We start from the raw sequence: 27,385 nt of genomic DNA, 5'->3' as shown, positions 1-27,385 counted from the left end.
TGCCCTGGAGGGACGAGCCCCGGTTCGTGCTTTGCCCAGAGCAAAACTCCAGGCTCACACTTCCCTCTCCCCTCTCGTGTATTTCCAGCCCCAAGGGGGCTGGAAAAGCATCACTTGCTGGACTGAACCTTTGCCGGCGGGTGTTTGATTTTCATAGTTTTATTTCTTTCCACCCAACACAACAGTCTTCCCAAATCACTGGGAATCTGAGTCACCACTGACAGCGGGAGGCCTTCGGTGGCAACCAGTTCTGGAGCGCCCTGGAAGGGGAGCCCACTCTGTCTAGGGGGATCTGGTGACTTAGGCGGCAGAGGGCATGGCCCGGCCAGTCGTGGTTACAAGGAGACGATAAAACGCCACACTCTCGGGGCTGCCACCTGGCTCCCTTTCCCAACAGCCTTAGTGCGCCTCGCCAGGCTCAGCGGGACCCCCACTGCACGACCAAAATCCCTGAGGGCCGCGGCCCAGCGCGTGCCAGCCGGCCTCGGGCCCCAGCTCCAGGCGTCTGAGAAGCGTTCTGACAGCTGCCGGCGGGCCACCACCCTTCCCGCCACCCCCGCTATAAGTTGGCTCCCAGCTTGGGCCGCGGAGACCGCGCTCCTTCCCGGGCCAGGGGATGCTGCGGTGCTGGGTAGAAGGCCCAGGAGGCCATCGGGTTGGCGATTCCAGCGATTGGTGCGTGGAATATTAAAGGCGGAGATCACCCTCAGGGCATCATCCTTCCGTGAGTTGCACAAATAGAGCAACTGCAAAACACGACACAAAGGGACGGGTCAGATGTGCTCACTCGTAGCGGTTTGATGCCAGCGGCTTGACGCCCACCCCCGAAGCCCCGGCACACCGAGCAGCCGCTGACACTAGTTTCCCTTCCGATTTCCTGGGACCCAGGAGGGTAGAGGCTGTTGGTCACCGTCACAAGCCTTTTTCATCTTAGAAATTCCTAACTCTGACATTTAGTCTGGCAGAAGCCCGCTTATTCCGTGAAGGGGTAGGGGTGGGCTCCAAGTTAGCTGGCAGCCGGAGGCCAAAATCAGACAATTTATCAACTTGCCTCTTTCCTGCCCTTCTCTCTCCACCCCTTCGCTCCCCTCCGATCCCCTTCCCCCCACCTCTCCTCCAGTTCTTTCCCTTTTCCTCCATTCCACCTCTGGAGTGCCTGGGGTGCCACCCTCTGGCGTACAGAGGCAACTGAACGGGAAGAGCATCAGAACAGGTGAACCAGAGGAGACCTGCCCCAGTTCTCTCGGGACTAGCACCTCCCACCCATGGCTGGCAGCAGGCCATGGTTCCTGAAACGCCAGCACAGCGGGCCTGGGGGACCAAGACCAGGCACTGGCACCCTTGTGTGCCTTCCACCTGGCTGCTGTGGGAAATCTACCTGTGGGAAATTAGCACAAAAGAACCCCACTGACACCCTCCATGTTCTGACAACCTCTGGAAGGCACGGATAAGTCTTCCTTGCAGAAGGGAGAGGGAAATGAAGGCCAGTGATTTTGCAGGAGCTGCATTGAGTGTGTTTTTATTTCATTTTCCATGGTTTAGGTGCCAGGAGAAAGGAAAAAAAAAAAGCTCTCAAAAATAATAGATTGTTTTCCTAAACCTTGACAAGGGCGAGACAGAAGAACTGCTTTCCTTTCCACTTAGCAGCTACGCACTTTACTCCTCCATTTTTCAAGTTTTCAGCCAGCCGTAAATTTCTTCCGCTCACCAAATTACAGTTAGCCCCCAGGTTTTTATGGTTTATGTTTATGGTTTTAAGTACATCGCTTAACACCAGCCCCACCTTTGCCCTCATGGTGGTGGCCATCGCTGAGCTGCACTAATGCTGTTAAGACTACACGTCTTTGCAGCAGTTCAAAACGCCATGTCAGGTGTTCAGAGACAATGAGAGTAGGGCCCCCAAAAGAGGGGTGGGGGAAGAGCATGAATTTTAATAGTTCAACAATCCATCTTCCCTTACAGTGTGCTCTATTACGTCAGTAATTTCTAATGAAAACCTTCATTCTTTACACGCTGTGGTTAAGCATCATCAAATCAGTACTGAAAAGACTTTGATCATATTTGCAAGATGTACTATGATGAACTTTCACTGACCAAGATTTCAAAGTTTGTAATTAATACTCCTGACAAATCCCTGACTAATCTGTCAACTCTCAATGTCTCAACCCACACAGTTCAAAACCATGAGATGGTGTACAAATCCCTACACTTTCCACGTATTGTAATATCATTATTCAAGACAATTTTTCCTTTCGTCAGCATTATGAAACTCAACCAGTTTTGTCATCTATTCCGTAACAGGGGAAGTTCAATTTTTCGAATGAGCCCTGTGTGGAAGGGAATATGGGTTTGGTCCGTCTGATGCCGAACACGGAATGAGGGTCCAGAGGTAGAAATTACAGGAGGCAGGTTTCTATTCGATATTGTTACACCTTTAGGAGTGAGAATAAAGTAGGTTTTTTATGAAAAAGGAATCCAATGGCTGGTGAAAAAGAGTGTTTCCTTGCATGTAAGTGTTCAGGGACCAAACCCTCCAAAGACATTTATAAAGGGGAATACTGGATTGACTGAGAAGACTGTTGATTGCTAAGATTCTTTCTAAACCTGAATTTCTGGGCCTGTGTGAAAGAGCCCTCCTTCTGGCTTTCTCCGTGTGTCACAGACTGCAACATGAACCCAGAAGGATTAGTGTCCAGATGGAAGGATCAGGCATCATTCCTATTATAACGCGTTTGACTCTGATCCCAGGTTGCCTCCCACCTCTGCCTGTGGGGACGATAATAATAATGATCATTCTTCTACTTACAAAGTATGTACTGTCGTCCACCCTGTGTTAGGGGTTTGCTGGGCACTGGAGTTAGAGGCGCGCACTGCAGAGACAGGCCTCCTACCTCGTGGAGCTATCAAGCAGTTTTAGGGATTTTTTACAAATACGATCTTCATACCAAGTAAACTTAGGTAGCTACTGTAGCATTGGTTAGTACTCAATTCCAGCATTTTCTTATTACCAGAGAGCCCTTTAGGACTTAGCCAAGTACTATACAAATTTAGTTGTATTACCAAACATATACTTCCATACTGTAAACATAAAAATGGTACGCACTGTAGCCACCTTCCCTCACCCCATCCTGCCAGCACGTGAGCCAACTGTGCTGGATAAAGCACCCCGAGCCCTCCCATCTCTTTACAAAGAATACTCACCAGTTTTTGAAAAAACATCCATGGAGAAGCGCCCTTTAAAAATAAGAGAATATGAACAAGTTACAAATTCTTGCAGAAAATTTTTAAAAGGACAGCCCCAAAGCAAGGGAAGTACTGGTCTAAAAATAGGAACATAAGGTCCATTGGAGGTATCCGTGAGCAGGATTGGAGAACGTCTACTTTAAAGAAACAGGAAACAGCCCAAGAGGGAGGGACAGTATGTGGATATGTGAATATGTGGATTTGGGGGGAGGGATTTATAACATCGGTTTTGCTTTCCATCCCCGCCTGGTTGCAGTAGATTAGTTTCTTCTTCCTCTTGTTGACTCTCCCTGCATTTTCCTTCTTCCAGTTGGGAGCGCAGGATGGCCTAGGATGGGCAGTGACTAAGCTTTACAGCCCTCTAAGCAAACTCTATTTTTCCATGGTGTTGGTGTTAATTATACAACAGATGCCCAAGGTACCCGGTGTGCTTACAACACCCCAGCTATTCCTAAGACTCTGTGCAGAAGGTCTTCCTGCCTCTTCCCATATCCCCACATCTCTGTTCCCAGCACCAGACGACCTTATGCTGTTCTCTGTTTGTGTAAAGTCCCTTACCCCAAGTTGAAATGTCCCTTAATTAGCCCCTTTCTTGCCTGGGCACCGCGATAAGAGTCTTTTTCTCCGCCCCTTGAATCTGGGCTGCCTTGTGCCTTGACCAATAGCATATGCAGAAAGTGACACTGTGTGAGTTTCAGAGCTCAGGCCTCAAGAAGCCTTGCAACTCCTGCTGTTGCTCCCCTGGGACCCTGAGACCCCTTGCTGTGCAGAAGCCCAGTCTGTTGGAGGATGAGAGGCTATGTGGAGATGGACCGAGGTGCCTTGGCCAAGAGCCAGACCCACTGCTAGATACATGAGTGAGGCCCTCAGGCCTGTTAAACTCAGATGACTGCAGTGACCCTACCTAAGACTAGCTGAAGAACTATACTAGAACCCAGGTTGCCTACTCACAGAATTGCAAGAAATAAACAAGTGTTATTTCATGACACTAAGTTTTGGGGCTGTATGTTACACAGCAATAGGTAACTGAAACAAAAAAAATTGTAATTCAAATTGCCATCCACGGGGGTTACCTTCAACTGCACTTCTACCCTCTTACCTTAGTTATCTGAGGACAGTGCTGTAATTGTACCATGAAAGCAGTTGACAGGTGTAGCTGACCAATAGGCTTAATGGAAAAGAGAGAATGTCAGTCCTGAAAGAATAGCTTATAAAGCCAGATGAGTGTCCAGTTAGTGGGTATCTGGGAGAGAATATGAATAGCGGGCTGGAGCTCTCACTGCAGGCCACCACCCAGCCCACTTCCCTAATGCAGTTTAGAAGGCAAATCACCAGGACTTGCCTTATAACCATCCTCCACTCCTTCAGCATCTCTGTGAGGGGCTCTAGCCTCCACCGTAAATCCTCAGTACAAGCAAAGTGTCAAGGATGGGGGAAAAAAGACAGAAAATATTTGCATTTTCTGTCTAGGGATCCCAAGTCTTGTAAATGCTTAAGTTCTCCTGTGCCATTAGTAGCGGGAAACAGATGGGGCCTGGTCAGGCCCAGCCAGAGGCACCCTGTGTGATGGACGGGTGCCTCTTTATCACCTCACTTCACCAGGACTGCAGTGTTTCCTGACTCGCAGAGATGCCTTAAACAAGGGTGGCCAGCAGGCGTTCATCTCCAAGGCCTGGAGTCTGTCTACACTAGAGTGCGGGTGACAGGATGGAATGAGGTACTTATGTGAAGCCCACAGTGTAAGATGCAAAAGGCAGCAAAGCAGAAAGTTATCAACTCTTTATCCCCCAAATACCATTACCAAGGCCTCTAAAAGCTTCCCAAAAACTCATATCCAGGGAAGTTTCAATGTGAATCTATCCATTTACACATAAACTCGGGGGGCTGAGTTGACAGGATGTGAAATCAGGCATGGGTACGTGGATGCATGACTTGCCATTCTGTCTGGCTGGATTTCTCTTTATTCTGTGATGCCTAAATTTTCTCATTTAAAACAGCTGTAAAGAGCATCCTCCTTAAAGACGAAGGTATACATCAACACGTATGCTTTTCAACAGCTGAGTCGGTGGACTCCACTTGGGAGAGGATGGGCAGCGTGAAAGTGACGAGCTGGGGAATAGGTACAGAGACACCTTATCTTATGATTCGACCCCTTTAAGATGTCTGAAACCTTTCATAACAATGGGTGCACGCACATGTGTGCGAAACAATGTCAGAATGTATTTCTTCATTTCAGTGAACCACCTTCTCCAAAGAGTTGTTGAAAATGTTAAATGAAATGGGTATCAGGTATCAGCACACATCCATCGGGCACACCTCAAACATTTCTCATCAAGAGGAAGGTCGATTCATCTTTGTGGTCTGTCTTCATCAGCCATGGAAAAGTCATCCAGAGTTTCTCTGCTCTATTTATTTTTATCCTGGAATCTGGTTCGAGAACCCTCTCCGCTCTTTTCCGTAGCCCCTTTATTCAGACCTTCATTACGTTCTCTAGATTCTTGCTGTGCAAGGTTACCTTCCTCGAGTATTTTTTTGATCTGATCATTCTGCTTCCCGAAAGCCTGGAATCACGTCCACCTGCTTCTCAGGTTAAGGTAAAATGACCGATTGTGAACTTGAGTCCTTTAGCAGCACTCGATGTTTTGGGTTCCCATAACCAGTTTCCTCATCCACCATCCAAGCACAATCTGCGCTTTCTACTTGGGGCCAAGGAAACTTATCTTGCCTTTCACACGACACTCTTCACTATCGGGATCTGGACCACATTTCCATTCTCCCTCACTTGCCACACTGCAACTGAACCAGGTCTCTTCTGTACTTGGTTACAGATTTACTGCCTTTGTAAAGCCATCCTAAAATAGTTGCTGTGTTAGTCGAAAGAACCTGGACAGGTCATTTCATTTCGCCAAGCCTCAGTTTCTGCATCTGTAGAAAGAGAATATTATCTCTCCCTTAGGGTTTTGTAAGGATTAAGTAATAAATATGTAATAATATATTTATATTAAATAATAATAATAATAAAAGCATTTAGCATTACTGGCCTCGTCACATAGTAGGTACTAGCTAGATACTGATTCCCTCCATTTGCTTTCTTTTTTTACTTTTATTTGCATTTATTTTTTGCGGCATTTATTCCCGGGCCATAAGTTTTTGTTTCTTCAGTTTCTTCTAGGATATCTTTTTCTCCTGGGCAACCTCCTCTTCTGGTTTAGGAACAATCTGTTCTTTTTCAGTAAAGATCATCTCAATGCAGCAGGGACGGCACATGTATGGGTTGATCCGGCCATGAGCTCTGTAATTCCTGCGCCGCATCTTGGGGGCTTTGTTCACCTGGATGTGACCAGAAAATCTACATCTAAGCCCTTAAGTTCAGCATTACTCTCTGCATTTTTGAGCATGTGCAGTAAAAATTCAGCACTGTTTCTGGGCCACCGACCCTGCGTGCAGCCCCACTGTCTGGCCTGGGCACACCTACCAGCTCCACCATTGTAGCGACGGAACGGCACACACTGCTTCTTTAAAGTGACGTCCTTCAGATACTTGGTGGCTTTTCAGATATGCCTACCCTTAATGGTCTGGGCAGTTTCACGAGTGTTCTTAAAGTGTACACGAAGATTTGAACCTCTTGACTTGCATGATTTTGTGGGGTTTTCTAGGTCAAGTGAATAGCGAACCATTTTTTGAGGTCACCTCAGGCCGCTTACCCGAAAAGCCCTCCATTTGCTTTTCTGTCACTTTTATTTTCCCTGAATGCTTAATTCTTATCTGTATATCTATGTATGACTATTATATATATATAATTTTTTTCAGTTCAAAAATTTCCATTCACTCTTCTTTACAGTTTCAATTTCTTTGCTGAGACTCTATTTTTTGTTTCAAGTGTATTCATCATTGCTGGTGGAAGCATTTTTATGACAGCTGCTTTAAAATCGTCAAGTAATTCCAACATCTTTGTCACCTCTTAGCATATATTGATTGTCCTTTTTCATTCAGTTTGAGATCTTCCTTGTTCTTGGTCTGATGACTGTTTTTCAACTGAAACTTGGACATTTGGGGTATTATGTTTTGAGACTCCAGTTCTTATTTAAATCTCTGGCTGTAATTGGCCTCCTCTGACAGTGCTTTGACTGTGTCAGGCAGCAAAAGGATATATCTTTCTGGGTGTTAGTAATAAAATCTCTTCCAAAACTCACTCTTGGGTCAGTAACAGAATGTCAGGGCACAGGAGAAGAACACAGCTGCTCTTGGCAGGTGACATGGCACTGTTCAGGCTTTTGCTCGACTTGCCAAGGGAGAACAATGGCCGAGTAGCTGCCCCTTGCACTCTGAGACCCCTTCTGGCTTTGGCTGCCTGGAAGAGTGCAGCCAGGACCAGGGGAAGTTCCACCCATCACTTACAGAATGGCCTCCCATGCCTACGCTGACCTCGAGGAAAGGACAACCTGCCTTACAAAAGGGTAGTAAACCCATTGGAAACATTGATTTTACTTTAAAATTTTATTTTTTTGGAAAAACATTGATTTTAAAGAGTGATATTTTGGAGCATATCTTTCAGGAGGTCTGGGCTGGTTAGAAATAAAAGAATAATACCTGTCCTTATATGTCCCGTTACCACATAGATGCTACTCATATCAGGTATCTCCAATAGCAGAGCTAGATTTTACATGGTTAGCATTGCATGTGCGTGGATGATAGAGGAAAAGGTTTACATGGGCATCTGACCCCCCAGATGCCTGGGAAATCAGGGGTGATGGGTCTGCAGAGAATTCTCTCACGAAAGCACACCAGGCAGCCAAGGTGTGGAATGAGGCTCCACCACTCCCTTGTCCTGTGACCGTGGGCAAATAGCCTTCCCTGACCTGTTTCCTCATGTGTGAAATGACATCATGTGTGTGTCCTAAAGGTGATTTGCACGAGTGTCCTTCTTGGTACCAATGACTATAGCTGGTTAAAGCACAGAAGTGGAAACCTGTAACCTTACCAAACCAAACCCCAGATACACTTGCTATAAGATAGCAGTTACACATACTTTTCAAAAGGAATCTCTATGCAGCCCGTCTTTACTTTCTAAGGCATTGCTAGATATTGGGGGGCTATGCACGTAATTTTCTGCCCCTTCTTCTTCAACTGACTTATTTTGGATTAACTAGAAAATGAGCCAGAAACTTTCAAAGAAGGGGAAGCTTAAAACAATTAATCGACAAATATTAATCTAAAAGATGAGATGAGGGAATAAGTTGAAGTGATTGGTGAAGTGAGGTTTCCATGTTGCTTGTGCCTATCATTTACGGCCTTCACTGCTGCTGTGACATATAAGTGAGATTCTGCCAGGTGCCTCTGGCCACCTCTACCTGCCTTTAGCCTCTGCTGCTATCCCATGCTTGTGTTGTTCAATCCTAGTCCCCAGTGGACATGTCATAGATTGGTACCCCCCAGCCTTTGCCAAGGGGTCACCTCTTCCGCGTGGTGTCCACGCTTTCCACACCCCTTCCCAGGTGGCTGAACACGTAAAGGTACAGAGGGAGCCACTCGGCTGCCTTGATTTGGCAGCATGCCTGCATCTCCAGCATCTTTATAACAACATCGTGCAGCTATGGGACCCCGGTGTTCTGTGCTCTGCTCCCTGAGATGGCCATTTACTGGATATCTACTGTGTGCAGGTTACAGACGAGGTCTTTATATTAACTGCCTCCTTCAGTCCTCATAACAAGTCTGTCAGCTACCAGCCCATTTTACAGATGAGGAAACCAAGGCTTAAAGAGTTTAGGATTTTGCTCCAAGTCACATACCTCATAACTGGAACAACTAGGGTTTTCATCCAGAGCTTTCTGCTTCCACAGCTTCCATTCTGCCTCCATCTTTCCCCCAGTGCCTCACTGTTCCCAGTCTCTGGAGGGTACAGGGTGTTGCCCTGAGGAAATGCCTCCACCACTGCAGCAAACGTATGACCTCTGTTATTCTCCCTAAGTCAGAATCAATACTCCACATGTGTCCAACGTGGAAAGCATGGATCTGACCAGCCGCAGGTTCCCCAAGAGGACTTAGGACAGTAATGGGCGGTGCAGGAGGGCTCTCAGATGTTGCCTCTGAAGGAAGGTGGGGAGGACACTGGCTTCAGAGCCAGTCACCATGACGTGAAAGGGCCAGTCTGATGCTCTTCCCAAGAAGGACAAGCCTTCAACTCTCCAGAAAACAAGCCAATGAGGCTCAGATACAAGGGTCTTCAAGAAACAACAGATTCTCTACCTGTGGACAGAGGGCCACTTGCTCTGTGGATTCTCCTCTTACACAGGCCTTCCTGCCTCTTCTAGTCCACACCTTAAGTCACCAAACATAAGTCAAATCCCTTCAAAGAGCAACAGGCTGACTGTCAAATAGTGAAAATCGCCTCAATCAAGTAATTACCCTGCAGCTGGTATCACGTGTTGCGAAGATTTCCAACTTCTCTCCCGTCCATTCACCTCTCTTGCAGAATTGCCTGCCTCTGTAGACAAACATTCTCTAAAGGGTCAGAATGGTAGGTCTGTAACAGCTAATCTGCCACCTTAGCCCCAAATGCCAGGCTAGTGGTCAACATAAAGGAAAACATACCCGAAACCTTTACGTGGGGCAGAATCGCACACTGTGTGCTGTGCTTCCAGCCCTGTCAATTTACCCAACAACCATGGGAAAGGGGAGCTCTGCTCCTGTTTCTACTGACCACTGGCCAGCTCCTCAAGGCGGGGCCGGTCCTTAGCTTCTTGGTCCCAAGAACACATACTTCTCATGGTTGCTATGGCCAAGTCTCATTAGCATGAAATGAAATTCTGTGGTTCTGTTAAATAATCAGGACTCCAGCTTAATATTTTCTCTGAATCAATATGAATTATATTTTATGCTGATTACTTCTTCATCTGATAAAAATGTTTAGCATAGTCTGAGATGTTAGAATGGAGAAATTGCATTCCTTACCAAACAAAAACAACAACAAAAATGCCTTCATTTAGCCTAACTAGAGAGTTTATTTTGAGGAGAGACAAATTTACCCTCCAAGTGTTTTTCCTATTGCAATGTTTCTCGACCAAAGAGTACATAATTCTGTTCTTTTCTAAGTATTACTGGCAAAGCCCATTTTAGTAAAGGAGTGGGACTTTCAATCCTGATGTTGTGACTTCCTTATCTCTAAAATGTCAGAACCAAGTGAGTTTGGCACAGAGTATTTATAAATATTATTATTATTGCGTGTTCTTTACTTAGTAATAAAAAACAATTTTTTTTATAACTCTGGCATTTTCTAATACAAAGTCTGCTTAATCATCATTACTTAACTCACGAACGCTGAGACAGAGGTATCAACTTTAACCACTTAATAAGAACTTCTGACATTTATTCATACTGCTACTGATTCATAAGAGGAAAAGTTTAAAAAGAAGACAAGTGCATATAGCCTTCCCTTTAGAATACAGGAAACCATATAAAAGTATTGGCAATGGAATTAAAGTAACCACAATGCCGCCCTTGGTAGCATTTTCTACAAAGGCATTTACATGAACCGAGAAAGAATATTAAATTAGGTGGTTAAAGTAAAACTTCACTACTAGCTTCACACGTTTTCATACATGAGATTATGGCATTTTAATCAGCTGATAGTTCAGCCGTATAAGTACAGACCCAAAGGAATGTGAACATACCCAAGAAGGAATAATTTTCAGTCAAACTATTTTTTTCAAGAAGCAGAAGCTACAAAAACTGCCAGAACTAAATATACAGTAAGAGTCAGTCACAAGTTATTATGGAGAAATTCTGTGTCCACGGGTCCTGGAATTTCGAATTTCATCAACCAAATGATTTCAAAAGCAATTTGGGAGGACTTCTAGTTAAGATGTAAAAAGATTCAAGAGAACTTAGCTCCCATGGTAACAACCAGAAGTTGAACCCAAAACTGAATCAAAGATTTCTGAGACCGTGTTCCAACATCCTGCCAACTCAACTGCTGACAGGACCGAAAAGGCAGTATGGGAGTGGGGATGGGGGTTGGGCTAATTAAAGCAGCCCCTGCTCAACTTGACTCTGGAACCCTAACGGTCAGCCCCATACCCTAACCACCAGACAAAAGAAAAGGAAATAAACAAAACAAAAGAAAATCTGTTACACATTGTGTCTGGAGTATAATCAAAAGGTATAAGATCTGCAAAGAAGCAGGAAAAATAACCCCAAATCTAGAGAAAGCACAATTAGTAAAATCAAACTTACAGATGACCAGTAAGTTTTAAAAACAATTATTATAAATGTATTCAAGAATTTATAAGAAAAAAATGGATATAATAGATTAAAATGGGATACTTCATGAGATAAATATGACCTCTAAAAAAGAATGAAAGGAAAATTTTAGAACTGAAAAAAGGACTGTTTAAAAATGAAATAAAATAAATGTTTTATTTAAATATTGAAAATATTGTAAAATGAAACAAACCCATTCATGGATGGGTTTAATAGCAGAATGAACATTGCAGAAAAAGGTTAGTACACTTGAAAACAGATCAGTATTATTCTAAGTGGGGCAGAGAGAAAAAAGAAAAAAAAAATGAAGGGAACATCAGTGCCCTGTGGGATTATATTAGCAACCTAACATACATGCAATTGGAATCCCAGATGTCAGAGAGAATGGGAAAATTCTAGAAGACATAATGGTTGAAATGTTTCCAACTTTGATACGAAACATCCTCTATATATTCAAGAAGTACAATGAACGCCAAATAGATAAATTTAAAAACAAATCAAAAAACCCCATACCGAGGTACACCATAGTAAAATTGCTTAAAACAAAACGTAAGAAAACATTGTAAGCTTAGTCAGAGAAAACTTAATCTCATGTATGGGAAAAATGTTAAGAATGATAGCTGAATTCTCATCAGACACAAGGAAAGAAAGAATAGGATAACAAATTAATCTAAAATTCAACATCCAGTGAAACTGTCCTTTAAAAATGAAGATGAAATTAAAAATATTAAGATGAGTAAAAACTGGGAGATTTGTTGCCATAGACTCTCACTACAAAAAAATTGCTCCCAAATTTTCTTTATTCTCAGAGGGTATTACACCAGATAAAAACTCTCATTGACAATTTTATACAAAATCTCTTTAAAAAAATAGAGGGTGAAGGAACATATTTTTCCTCTTATGAAGCCAGCATACCCTGATGCCAAAAGCTAACAAGATCATAACAAGGAACTAAAAGACAAATATTCCTTATGAACATAGATACAGTAATCCTTAACAAAATGTTTGCATGTAAAATCATCTGTATATAAAATGGACAAGCATCATGGCCAAGTGGGATTCATCCCCAAAATGCAAGATTGGTTTAAAACTAAAAAATCATGTAACTGATTACATTAATGGAATCAAGGAGAAAAATCATATGATCGATATGCAGAAAACAATTGATTCAGAAAAAGCTTTTGATAAATTACAAAATATTCAAGATAGAAACTCAAAATAGGAGTAAAAGGGAGCTTCTGCAATCTGATAAAGGACAGCTATGAAAAACTTACAGTTAATATCAAAATATAGACGTCTTTCCCCTAAAGACTGAGGAAAAAAGCAAGGATGCCTCATTTCAATATTTCCTTTCAACACTGACCTGCAGGTCTCAGCCAATGCAACAAAGCAAGAAAAATGCATTAAAAAATACAGATTGGTAAGAAAGAAGTAAAATGTTTTTATCCTCAGATGATATTACTGAGTACTTAGAAAATCTCAGGGAATCTACAAACTACTTGAACTATTAAGTGATTTTAGTGAGCTTATTGTACAAGTCAATGTAGAAAAATTCATTGTGTGTGTACTAAATATGGAACATATATGTAACATACATGTAGAAAATGAAAATTTTAAATATACCATTGGCAAGATCTTTAAAACACATTTAAAATTTTTTGAAATTAATTTAATGAAATATGTTCAAGGATTCTATTACTGAAAAATACAAAATATTGTTGGAGGGAATTAAATAAAATGGAGAGATATACCATGTTCATGAATTGTTGAAATATCAATTCTCCCCAAACTGATATGTAGATTTAATGCAATCACAATCAAAATCATATTTGCCCCTTTTATTTCCCAGGAAATTTATAAGCTAATATTTTAAGTTAAAAATTTTATTTCATCAAATTTTAAAACTTCATCTTCTCAAAAGATACTGTTAAGAAAATGAATAAATAGGCTACAGACTGGGAAAAATCCAAGTACCTGTATTTAGAATGTATGACAAACCCTTACAACTTGGTGTTTTTAAAAACAATAACAACAGCACACAGTTTAAAATGGGCAAAAGATTTAAACAGACACTTGACAAAAGACACATGAAAAACAAGGAAGCACTCAAAAGGGTGCCCCAAACCATTAAATATCAGGAAAATGAAAATGAATACACAATGAGATATTACTACGTACCCACTGGAATACCTAAATTAAAAAGGTTGATGACATCAAAATGTCAGTGAGGGTGTGGAACAACAGAACTCTTATACACTGCTAGTAAAGTTGTAAATGGTATAACAACTTTTGGAGAACTGTTTACAGTAGTTTTTTAGACAGTTAAATAAATGCCTACTATTACATCCATTAATACCACTTTTAAGTATTTCCAAAAGAAATGAAAACATATGTGCAAAAAAAATGATCCTGACAATCTTATTCATAATAACACCAAATCCATAACATCCTAAATGTCCATCAACAATAGAATAAACATTTTTTTAAACACAATCAAACTCATTTAATACAGAAAAAAAATTAAAAGATCTTAAATCTTCAGTAATTTTTTCTTCCCGCAGGTGTGTACAGACAGGACATTGTACCTTAATAACTGTGGAATGATGCAGTTGAGGTCAGCTGGAGGTAACAAGGCCAATTTCTGAAGTCAGCCTGCAAGAAATGGACTCATAGCAGAGTCCTAGAGAAATCAGCATTTGAGAGGGAGAGGGAGTTGGGAGAGTTTGGCAGAGATATATACAATGAACTATTACTCAGAAAAAAAAAGGAAGGAATGAACTACTCAACATCTCATAAACATCATGCTGAGCAGAAGATCCAGTCTATCTACTTCCATTCCTATGAAACTCCAGAGCAAACAAACTGAGCAGTGGTGACAAAGACAGAACCTTGGGAGTGAAGGGAAGGTATTAATAGAAGAAGGGCTGAGAGGAATTTCTTAGATGATGGATGGCATGTGCACTATGCAATCTACCATTTCATCTGTCAAAACTCTCTGAATGGTACCATTACAATTTGTGCATTTCAATGTATATAAAATAGATCTCATTTTTTTTTAATTAAGAGAAAAAGAAAGAAAGAAAAGCAATTTGGTGATTGCCAACATTTTTTTTAACATCTTTATTGGAGTATAATTTCTTTACAATGTTGTGTTAGTTTCTGCTGTATAACAAAGTGAATCAGCTATATGTATACATGTATCCCCATATCCCCTCCCTCTTGCATCTCTCTCCCACCCTCCCTATCCCACCCTTCTAGGTGGTCACAAACCACCAAGCCTGATCTCCCCGTGTGATGCAGCTGCTTCCCACTAGCTATCTATTTTACATTTGGTAGTGTATGTATGTCAATGCTACTCTCTCACTCCATCCCACCCTACCCTTCTCCCTCCCCATGTCCTTAAGTCCATTCTCTACGCCTGTGTCTTTATTCCTGTCCTGCACCTAGGTTCTTCAGGACCTTTTTTTTCTTTAGATTCCATATATATGTGTTAGCATATGGTATTTGTGTTTCTCTTTCTGACTTACTTCACTCTGTATGACAGACTCTAGGTCCATCCACCTCACTACAAATAACTCAATTTCGTTTCTTTTTATGGCTGAGTAGTATTCCATTGTATATATGTGCCACATCTTCTTTATCCATTCATCTGTCGATGGACACTTAGGTTGCTTCCATGTCCTGGCTATTGTAAATAGTGCTTCAGTGAACATTGTGGTACATGGCTCTTTTTGAATTATGATTTTCCAATGGTATATGCCCAGTAGTGGGATTGCTAGGTTATATGGTAGTTCTATTTTTAGTTTTCTAAGGAACTTCCATACCATTCTCCATAGTGCCTGTATCAATTTACATTCCCACCAACAGTGCAAGAGGGTTCCCTTTTCTCCACACCCTCTCCAGCATTTACTGTTTGGAGATTTTTTGATGATGGCCATTCTAACCGGTGTGAGGTGATACCACATTCTAGTTTGGATTTCCATTTCTCTAATGATTAGTGATGTTGCACATCCTTTCATGTGTTTGATGGCAATCTGTATATTTTCTTTGGAGAAATATCTATTTAGATCTTCTGCCCATTTTTGGATTGGGTTGTTTGTTTTTTTTGATATTGAGCTGCATGAGCTACTTGTATATTTTGGAGATTAAGCCTTTGTCAGTGCTTGGTTTGCAAATGTTTTCTCCCATTCTGCACATCATCTTTTAGTCTTGTTTATGGTTTCCTTTGCTGTGCAAAAGCTTTTAAGTTTCATTAGGCCCCATTTGTTTATTTTTGTTTTTATTTCCATTTCTCTAGGAGGTGGGTCAAAAAGGATCTTGCTGTGATTTATGTCAAAGAGTGTTCTTCCTATGTTTCCCGCTAAGAGTTTGATAGTGTCTGGCCTTATATTTAGGTCTTTAATCCATTTTGAGTTTATTTTTGTGTATGGTGTTAGGGAGTGTTCTAATTTCATTCTTTTACATGTAGCTGTCCAGTTTTCCAAGCACCACTTATTGAAGAGGCGGTCTCTTCTCCATTGTATATTCTTGCCACCTTTATCAAAGATAAGATGACCAGATGTGTGTAGGTTTATCTCTGGGCTTTCTATCCTGTTCCATTGATCTATCTTTCTGTTTTTGTGCCAGTACCATACTGTCTTGATTACTGTAGCTTTGTAGTATAGTCTGAAGTCAGGGAGCCTAATTGCTCCAGCTCCACTTTCCTTTCTCAAGATTGCTTTGGCTATTCGGGGTCTTTGGTGTTTCCATACAAATTGTGAAATTTTTTGTTTTAGTTCTGTGAAAAATGCCATTGGTAGGGATTGCACTGAATCTGTAGATTGCTTTGGGTAGTACAGTCATTTTCACAATGTTGATTCTTCCAATCCAAGAACATGGTATATCTCTCCAACTGTCTGTATCATCTTTAATTTCTTTCATCAGTGTCTTATAATTTTCTGCATACAGGTCTTTTATCTCTTTAGGTAGGTTTATTCCTAGGTATTTTATTCTTTTTGTTGAAGTGGTAAATGGGAGTGTTTCCTTAAATTCTCTTTCAGATTTTTCATCGTTAGCGTATAGGAATGCAAGAGATTTCTGTGCATTAATTTTGTATCCTACTAATTTACCAGATTCATTGATTAGCTCTAGTAGTTTGCTGGTAGCATCTTTAAGATACTCTATGTATAGTATCATGTCATCTGCAAACAGTGACAGCTTTACTTCTTTTTTTCTGAGTTGGATTCCTTTTATTTCTTTTTCTTCTCTGATTGCTGCAGTTAAAACTTCCAAAACTATGTTGAATAACAGTGGTGAGAGGGGGCATCCTTGTTTTGTTCCTGATTTTAGAGGAAATGGTTTCAGTTTTTCACTATTGAGAATGGTGTCGGCTGTGGGTTTGTCATATATGGCCTTTATCATGTTGAGGCAAGTTCCCTCTACACCTACTTTCTGGAAAGTTTTTATCATAAATAGGTGTTGAAATATGTCAAAAGCTTTTTCTGCATCTATTGAGATGATCCTATGGTTTTTATCCTTCAGTTTGTTAATATAGTGTATCACATCAATTGATTTGCATATATTGAAGAATCCTTGCATTCCTGAGATAAACCCCACTTGATCATAGTGTATGATCATTTTAATGTGCTGTTGGAGTCTGTTTGCTAGTATTTTGTTGAAGATTTTTGTATCTATGTTCATCAGTGATATTGGTCTGTAGTTTTCTTTTTTTGTGACATCTTTGTCTGGTTTTGGTATCAGGGTGATGGTGGCCTCGCAGAATGAGTTTGGGAATGCTTCTCCCTCTGCTGTATTTTGGAAGAGTTTGAGAAGGTTAGGCGTTAGCTCTTCTCTAAATGTTTGATAGAATTCGCCTGTGAAGCCATCTGGTCCTGGGTTTTTATTTGTTGGAAGACTTTTAATCACAGTTTCAATTTCAGTGCTTGTGATTAGTCTGTTCACATGTTCTATTTCTTCCTGGTTCAGTCTCAGAAGGTTGTGCTTTTCTAAGAATTTGTCCATTTCTTCCAGGTTGTACATTTTATTGGCATATAGTTGCTTGTAGTAATCTCTCATGATACTTTGTATTTCTGCAGTGTCAGTTGTTACCTCCCCTTTTTCATTTCTAATTCTGTTGATTTGAGTCTTCTCCCTTTTTTTCTTGATGAGTCTGGCTAATGGTTTATCAATTTTCTTTATCTTCTCAAAGAACCAGCTTTTAGTTTTATTGATCTTTGCTATTGTTTCCTTCATTTCTTTTTCATTTATTTCTGATCTGATCTTTATGATTTCTTTCCTTCTGCTAACTTTGGGGGTTTTTTGTTCTTCTTTCTCTAATTACGTTAGGTGTAAGGTTAGGTTGTTTATTTGAGATTTTTCTTGTTTCTTGAGGTAGGATTGTATTGCTATAAACTTCCCTCTTAGAACTGCTTTTGCTGCATCCCATAGGTTTTGGGTCGTCATGCTTTCATTGTCATTTGTTTTTAGGTATTTTTTTATTTCCTCTGATTTCTTCAGTGATCTCTTGGTTATTTAGTAGCATACTGTTTAGCCCCCATGTTTTTGTATTTTTTACAGATTTTTTCCTGTAACTGGTATCTAGTATCATAGCATTGTGGTCGGAAAAGATACTTGATATGATTTCAATTTTCTTAAATTTACCAAGGCTTGATTTGTGACCCAAGATATAATCTATGACCGAGAATGTTCCATGAGTACTTGAGAAGAAAGTGTATTCTGCTGTTTTTGGATGGAATGTCCTCTAAATATCAATGAATTCCATCTTGTTTAATGTGTCATTTAAAGTTTGTGTTTCCTTATTTATTTTCTTTTGGAAGATCTGTCCATTGGTGAAAGTGGGGTGTTATAGTCCCCTACTATGATTGTGTTACTGTCAATTTCCCCTTTTATGGCTCTTAACATTTGCCTTATGTATTGAGGTGGTCCTATGTTGCATGTATAAATATTTACAATTGTTATATCTTCTTCCTGGGTTGATCCCTTGGTCATTAGGTACTGTCCTTCTTCGCCTCTTGTAATAGTCTTTATTTTAAAGTCTATTTCTTCTGATATGAGAATTGCTACTCAAGATTTCTTTTGATTTCCATTTGCATGGAATATCTATTTTCCATCCCTTCACTTTCAGTCTGTATGTGTCCCTAGGTCTGAAGTGGGTCTCTTGTAGACAGCATATATACGGGTCTTGTTTTTGTATCCATTAAGCCAGTCTATGTCTTTTGGTTGGAGCATTTAATCCATTTACATTTAAGGTAATTATCAATATGTATGTTCCTATTACCGTTTTCTTAATTGTTTTGGGTTTGTTATTGTAGGTCTTTTCCTTCTCTTATGTTTCCTGCCTAGAGAAGTTCCTTTAGCATTTGTTGTATAGCTGGTTTTGTGGTGCTGAATTCTCTTAGCTTTTGCTTGTCTGTAAAGGTTTTAATTTCTCCGTCAAATCTCAGTGAGATCCTTGCTGGGTAGAGTAATCTTGGTTGTAGGTTTTTCCCCTTCATCACTTTAAATATGTCCTGCCACTCCCTTCTGGCTTGCAGTTTCTGCTGAAAGATCAGCTGTTAACGTTATGGGGATTCCCTTATATGTTATTTGCTGCTTTTCTCTTGCTGCTTTTAATATTTTTTCTTTGTATTTAATTTTGGGTAGTTTGATTACTATGTGTCTTGGTGTGTTTGTCCTTGGATTTATCCTGTATGGGACTCCCTGTGCTTCCTGGACTTGATTGACTATTTCCTTTCCCATGTTAGGGAAGTTTTCAACTATAAACTCTTCAAATATTTTCTCAGACCCTTTTTTTTTAACTCTTCTTCTTCTGGGACCCCTATAATTTGAATGTTGGTGCGTTTAATATTGTCCCAGAGGTCTCTGAGACTGTCCTCAATTCTTTTCATTCTTTTTTCTTTATTCTGCTTTGTAGTAGTTATTTCCACTATCTTATCTTCCAGGTCACTTATCCGTTCTTCTGCCTCAGTTGTTCTTCTATTGATTCCTTCTAGAATTTTTTTTTAAATTTATTTATTTATTTTTGGCCGCATTGGGTCTTCACTGCTGCGTCGGGCTTTCTCTAGTTGCAGCTAGCAGAGGCTACTCTTTGTTGAGGTGCATGGGCTTCTCCTTGTGGTGGCTTCTCTTGTTGCCCAGCATGGGCTCTAGGTGTGTGTACTTCAGTAGTTACAGCACACAGGCTCAGTAGTTCTGGAGCATGGGCTTAGTTGCTTGGTGGCCTGTGGGATCTTCCTGGACCAGGGCTTGAACCTATGTCCCCTGCATTGGCAGGTGGATTCTTAACCACTGCGCCACCAGGGAAGTCCCGAAAATTTTTAATTTCATTTATTGTGTTGTTCATCGGTTTGTTTGCTCTCTAGTTCTTCGAGGTCCTTGTTAAACGTTTCTTGTATTTTCTCCATTCTGTTTCCAAGATTTTGGATCATCTTTATTATCACTACTCTGAATTCCCTTTCAGGTAGACTGCCTATGTCCTCTTCATTTGTTTGGCCTGGTGGGTTTTTACCTTGCTCTTTCATCTCCTGCGTATTTCTCTATCTTCTCATTTTGCTTAATTTACTATGTTTGGGGTCTCCTTTTCGCAGGCTTCAAGTTCGTAGTTCCTGTTGTTTTTGGTGTCTGCCCTCAGTGGGTGAGGTTGGTTCAGTGGCTTGTGTAGGCTTCCTGGTAGAGGGGACTGGTGCCTGTGTTCTGGTGGGTGGGGCTGGATCTTGTCTTTCTGGTGGGCAGGGCTGCGTCCGGTGGTGTGTTTTGGGGAGCCTGTGAAGTTACTATGATTTTAGGCAGCCTTTCTGCTAATGGGTTGTTTGTGTTCCTGTCTTGCTAGTTGTTTGGCATGGGGCATCCAGCATTGGAGCTTGCTGGCTGTTGGGTGGAACTGGGTCTTAGCGTTGAGCTGGAGATCTTGCCAATTGATGTTACATGGGGCCGGGAGGTCTCTGGTGGTCCAATGTCCTGAAGTCAGCTCTCCTAACTCAGAGGCTCAGGCCTGACACCCAGCCGGAGCACCAAGACTCTGTCAGCCACACAGCTGCTAGTGTTGGAGGGTCTCCTGCAGAGGCAGGGGGCAGTGCTGGCTCATCATGGGGACAAGGACACTGGCAGCAGATGTTCTGGAAAGTACTTCTTGCTGTGAGCCCTCCTGGAGTCCCAACATTTTTTTTTTTAGTCAAGTAAGGATAACAAAGCAAAAGCACTACTTACCATTATTTTTTATTTAAATGATAACTTTCAGCACCTAAAAAGTAGGATGATCATAATAATTTAATTTTTAAATGAAAAATTATTTTTCATTATGGAAAACTCAACATATTTTGTTTCCCACATTTTGCCATTGAAAGTTCCCAATATTCCCTGCTTGGGCCTATGGGAATGAGGAATCAGTAAATCAGGTTCTCAGGCCAGCAAGGACTGTAAAGGATCCTCCAAATAAAGTCAAGTATTGTCATTGGATGAAATAGTTGCAGGCAGACTTGTAGATGGAACAACAACTGGAAGGTCCAGGGAGACTGCTGATCTGGGATCAGATGAACTCACAAAACTCTTCAGAAAGCATCCTACCAAGATATCATTTCCTCTTCTCAGAAATCATAGTCAGGGACTTCCCTGGTGGTTCAGTGGTAAAAAATCTGCTTGCCAATGCAGGGGACTTTGGTTTGAGCCCTGGTCCAGGAAGATCCAAAAAGCCACGGAGCAACTATGCCCGTGTGCCATAACTACTGAGCATGCACTCTACAGCCAGCAAGCCACAACTACTGAGCCCATGTGCCACAACTACTGAAGCCCCCGCACCTACGGCCTGTGCTCCACATCAAGATAAGCCACCACAGTAAGAAGCCTGTGCACCGCAACAAAGAGTAGCCCCCACTCACCACAACTAGAGAAAGCCCACTCGCAGGAATGAAGACCCAACACAGCCGAAAATAAATAAATAAATAAATTTATAAAAAGAAATCATAGTCAAAGCTCACATCTGGAGGATGGATGTACTTTTCCCTACTCTCCCACTAAGCACAACTAAAAACCCTGAACACTAAATATAAAACAAAGATAGGGAGACTCTGAAAGGTGAAGAGAAGACCAACTGTCTAGGGACTTTGGGACCTCAGGAACAACACAGTGGTGAATTCCCTGGGTTTTCTTTTGACCTCATACATCCCACATTCAGAGCTAAAGAAACTGGCAACCCAGGAACGTCAACGGATGCAGACAAAAATCTCAAAAAAAGCCTGCTCTTTCTCCCAAAGGGCCAGGAAAGACAGAAAACTTTTAGACAATAGCAGATCTACTCCAGCCAAACACCATAGAAAAACTGTGTCCCCCACTACCCATGTCTCTCAAGGCTGAGTGGGCTTCTTTGTCTTCCACCCTCATAGACTGTAATGAGGTTCACCCCCCATGGTGACAATGGAGACCACATGGGGAGCCTGGACTTCCACCTCCACCTGGAAGTAGCAATGTACCCCTTCTTCTCCTCGACAGGATGCTGTCAGAGGAGGCCTAATGAGAGTCGACGTAACCATCCCATGGTGTTAGCAAAGACACTGTCAGTGTCATTGGAAGCCATGTGGGGAGAGCAATGAGGCTCTCCTACCCCTCCCCACCAAGCTGATAACTGAAACTTCTGCCCCCACCCAGCAGTAACAAGGACAGACACCCCACCCCCGCCAACCTTGGATATCAGCAGAGGCTGAATGGAGAATATGGGCTTCTATCCCTATAAGGCAGTAATGAGGTGGTGTGCCTTTTCTGCCACTGGAGCACTGTCAGAGGAATCCAGCTAAAACAGAAGATGTAACCGAGATCCAAAGTCTCATTACATAACACCCCAAATGTCCAAACCTCAATCAGAAGTCAAACTGAATGAAAAAGACAAGCAATAGATGCCAACACTGAAATTACAGAAATGTTAGAATTATTGGACAAAGATTTTTAAAGCAGCCACCATAAAAATGCCTCAATAAGTAATTATGGCTGTGCTTTAAACAAATGAAAAAAATAGAAAATCTCAGCAAAGAAGTAGAAAAAGAAGAACAAACAAAGCCCAAAGGCAGCAGAAGGAGGGAAATAATAAAGATATAAAGATTGGAGAGAAAATAAATAAAATAGAGACAAAAAACAACAGAAAAGATCAATGAAACCAAGAACTGGTTCTTTGAAAAGATAAACAATATTGATAAACCTTTAGCCAAGCTCATCAAGAAGAAAAGAGAGAGAACCCAAATAAACAAAATAAGACATGGAAGAAAATAAAAACTGATACCACAGACATACAAAAAAAAGCATGAGAATGCTACAAACAGTTATATGCCAACGAATTGGACAACCTAGAAGAAATGGACAAATTTCTAGAAACATACAAGCTTGCAAGACTGAATCAGGAAGAAATAGACAATTTGAACAGACCAATCACTAGCATGGAAGTTGAATTTGTAATTTTAACAAAAGCGGGGGTGGCTTTCCTGGTGGCGCAGTGGTTAAATAATCCACCGGCCAATGCAGGGGACTCGGGTTCAATCCCTGGTCTGGGAAGATTGCACATGCCATGGAGCAGCTAAGCCCATGGGCCACAACTACCGAGGCCTGTGCTCTGGAGCTCATGAGCCACAACTACTGAGCCCACGTGCCACAACTACTGAAGGCTGTGTGCCTAGAGCCCATGCTCTGCAACATGAGAGGCCCATGCACTGTAACGAGGAGTAGCCCCTGCTCACCGCAACTAGAGAAAGCCCGCATGCAGCAACGAAGACCCAAGGCAGCCTAAAATAAATAAATAAATAATAAATAAATTTATTTAAAAAAAAAAAAACTCCCAGCAAACAAAAGTCCAGGACCACATGGCTTCACAGGGGAATTCTAACAAACATATAAAGAAGAGCTAATACCTATCCTCAAACCATTACAAAAAAATTGAAAAGGATGGAACACACCTAAATTCATTCTATGAGGCCACCATTACACTGATATCAAAACCAGATAGACACTACAAAAAAAATTACAGGTCAATATCTATCATAAATATAGATGCAAAAACCCTCAACAAAGTATTAGCGAATCAAATTCAACAATATGTAAAAAGGATACTACACTATGATCAAGTGGGATTTATTCCAGGGATACAAGGATGGTGCAATACCTGCATATCAATTAATGTGAAACACCACATTAACAAAAGGAAGGAAAAAAAATCTTCAATAGATGCAGAAAAAGCATTTGACAAAATTCAACATCCATTCATGATAAAAACTCTCATCAAAGTTGGTATAGAGGGAATACATCTCAACATAATAAAGGCCATTTTTGACAGACGCACAGCTAACATCATACTCAACAGTGAAAAGCTTTCAGCTTTTCCTCTAAAATCAGGAACAAGACAAGAATGTCCACTCCTTCCACTTCTATTTTACATAGTATTAGAAATACTAGTCACAGCAATCAGACAAAAAGAGAAATAAAGGCATCCAAACTGGAAGGGAAGAAGTAAAACTCTATTTGAGGATGACATGATACTATACATAGAAAACCTTAAAGTCTCCACTAAACAACTATTAGAACTAATAAACGAATTCAGCAAAGTTGCAGGATACAAGATGAATATACAGAAATCTGTTGATTTTCTATACACTGATAAGGAACTAACAGAAGAGAAATTAAAGAAACAATCCCATTTACAATCACATCAAAAAGAATAAAATACCTGAGAATAAACTTAACCAAGAAGGTAAAATATGTATACTCTGAAAACTATAGAACATTGATGACGGAATTTGAAAATGATAAAAAGAAATGGAAAGATATCTGAGTTCTTGGATTAGAAGAATTAATATTGTAAAATTTCCATACTACCCAAAGCAATTACGGATTTAATTCAATCCTTATCAAAATAATCATGACATTTTTCACTAAACTAGAATAAATAATCCTAAAATTTATATCAGACCACAAAAGACCCCAAATTGCCAAAGCAATCTTGAGAAAAAAAGAAAAACAACACAGAGCTGAAGGTGTCATGCTCCCTGACTTCAGACTGTACTATGAAGCTACAGTAATCAAAAAAGCATGGTACTGGCACAAAGCAGACAGATCAATGAACAGAATAGAGAGCCCAGAAATAAATCCATACATTTATGGGTTTATTTATACATCAATTAATCTATGACAAAGAAGGTAAGAAGAAAGACAGTCTCTTCAATAAGCGGTGCCTTTTATGGCTGAGTAATATTCCATTGTATATATGTGCCACATCTTCTTTATCCATTCATCCAATGATGGACACTTAGGTTGCTTCCATGTCCTGCCTATTGTAAATAGAGCTGCAATGAACATTTTGGTACATGACTCTTTTTGAATTATGGTTTTCTCAGCGTATATGCCCAGTAGTGGGATTGCTGGGTCGTATGGTAGTTCTACTTGTAGTTTTTTAAGAAACCTCCTTACTGCACTCCATAGTGGCTGTATCAATTTACATTCCCACCAGCAGTGCAAGAGCGTTCCCTTTTCTCCACACCCTCTCCAGCATTTATTGTTTCTAGATTTTTTGATGATGGCCATTCTGACTGGTGTGAGAGGATATCTCATTGTAGTTTTGATTTGCATTTCTCTAATGATTAGTGATGTTGAGCATTCTTTCATATGTTTGTTGGCAATCTGTATATCTGAAATGTCTATTTAGGTCTTCTGCCCATTTTTGGATTGGGTTGTTTGTTTTTTTGTTATTGAGCTGCATGAGCTGCTTGTAAATTTTGGAGATTAATCCTTTGTCAGTTGCTTCATTTGCAAATATTTTCTCCCATTCTGAGGGTTGTCTTTTGGTCTTGTTTATGGTTTCCTTTGCTGTGCAAAAGCTTTTGAGTTTCATTAGGTCCCATTTGTTTATTTTTGTTTTTATTTCCATTTCTCTAGGAGGTGGGTCAAAAAGGATCTTGCTGTGATTTATGTCATAGAGTGTTCTGCCTATGTTTTCCTCTAAGAGTTTGATAGTGTCTGGCCTTAAATTTAGGTCTTTAATCCATTTTGAGTTTATTTTTGTGTATAGTGCTAGAGAGTGTTCTAATTTCATACTTTTACATGTACCTGTCCAGTTTTCCCAGCACCACGCATTGAAGAGTCTGTCTTTTCTCTACTGTATATTCTTGCCTCTTTTATCAAAGATAAGGTGACCATATGTGCGTGGGTTTATCTCGGGGCTTTCTATTCTGTTCCATTGATCTATATTTCTGTTTTTGTGCCAGTACCATACAGTCATTTTTTTTTTTTTTTGTGGTACACGGGCCTCTCACTGTTGTGGCCTCTCCCGTTGCAGAGCACAGGCTCTGGACGCGCAGGCTCAGTGGCCATGGCTCACAGGCCTAGCCGCTCCACGGCATGTGGGATCCTCCCGGACCGGGGCACGAACCCGTGTCCCCTGCATTGGCAGGCAGACTCTCAACCACTGCGCCACCAGGGAAGCCCCATACTGTCTTGATTACTGTAGCTTTGTAGTATAGTCTGAAGTCAGGGAGCCTGAAATTAAGATATTTGTAGTGAGGTGGATGGACCTAGAGTCTGTCATACAGAGTGAAGTAAGTCAGAAAGAGAAAAACAAATACCGTATGCTAACACATATATATGGAATCTAAGAAAAAAAATGTATGAAGAACCTGGGGGTAAGACAGGAATGAAGATGCAGACCTACTAGAGAGTGGACTTGGGGATGTGGGGAGGGGGAAGGGTGGGTTGTGACGGAGTGGGAGGGTGGCATGGACATGTATACACTAACAAACGTGGAATAGATAGCTAGTGGGGGGCAGCCGCATAGCACAGGGAGATCATCTCAGTGGTTTGTGACCACCTGGAGGGGTGGGATGGGGAGGGTGGGAGGGAGGGAGATGGGAGAGGGAAGAGATATGGGAACATATGTGTGTATGTGGCTGATTCACTTTGTTGTGGAGCAGAAACTGACACACCGTTGTAGAGCAATTATACTCCAATAAAGATGTTAAAAAAAAAAGATCCATTCAAATACAAATTATTTATACACCTAGCAATGCCCTAGACAGAGACAAAACTATTTCAATTTTTTTTAATGTGTTGTTAATATTTTTCTCAGCAACTTCCAGAATTACCTCATAATCTTGAGTGAATGTAAATTTAATTAAAAAAATGAAAGTTGACAATCAAAAAAAAAAAAGCAGTGCCGAGAAAACTGGACAGCTACATGTAAAAGAATGAGATTAGAGCATATCCTCATACCATATACAAAAATAAACTCAAATGAATTAAAGACCTAAATGTAAGACCTGAAACCACAAAACTTCTAGAAGAGAATAGAGGCAGAATACTCTTTGACATAAATCGTAGCAATATTTTTTTGGATCTGTCTCCTAAGGCAAAAGAAATAATAGCAAAAATAAGCAAATGGGACCTAATTAAACTTAAGAGTTTTGCACAGTAAAGGAAACCATCAACAAAATGAAAAGGCAACCTACTGAATGGGAGAAAATATTTGCAAATAATATGATGGACAAGGGGTTAATATTCAATATATATAAACAGCTCACACAACTCAATATCAAGAAAAACAAAGAAAATAATTTAAAAATGGACAGAAGACCTGAATAGACATTTTTCAAAAGAAGATATACAGATGGTCAACAGGCACATGAAAATATGTGCAACATCACTAGTCATCAGAGAAATGCAAATCAAAACCATAACGAGATAGCACCTCACACCTGTTAGAATGGCTATCATCAAAAAGTCTACGAATAACAAACGTAGACGAGGATGTGAAGAAAAGGGAAACCTAGTATGCTGTTGGTGGAATTGTGAATTGGTGCAGCCACTATGGAAAACAGTACAGAGGTTCCTCAAAAAACTAAAAATAGAACTACCATACGATCCA

The 27,385-nt window shown here is 40.8% G+C and overlaps 1 protein-coding gene and 1 pseudogene across 1 annotated transcript in view; both read right to left on the bottom strand.

The window, feature by feature from the left end:
* Positions 1-559: 559 nt before the first annotated feature.
* The window catches only part of ACOXL (acyl-CoA oxidase like), a 380,633-nt gene continuing 353,807 nt past the window's right edge, over positions 560-27,385 (bottom strand). Inside the window, 2 exon segments of the mRNA XM_060168784.1 lie at positions 560-683; positions 685-746. Coding sequence (XP_060024767.1) covers positions 560-683; positions 685-746 — 186 coding nt within the window.
* Positions 6,373-6,920, bottom strand: LOC132531172 (large ribosomal subunit protein uL22-like; annotated as a pseudogene).

The sequence above is a fragment of the Lagenorhynchus albirostris genome, chromosome 13 (assembly GCF_949774975.1).
Source record: "Lagenorhynchus albirostris chromosome 13, mLagAlb1.1, whole genome shotgun sequence".
NCBI lineage: Eukaryota > Metazoa > Chordata > Mammalia > Artiodactyla > Delphinidae > Lagenorhynchus > Lagenorhynchus albirostris.
Note: the sequence above shows the minus strand (reverse complement) of the source record. Positions and strands in the feature narration are given on the sequence as shown.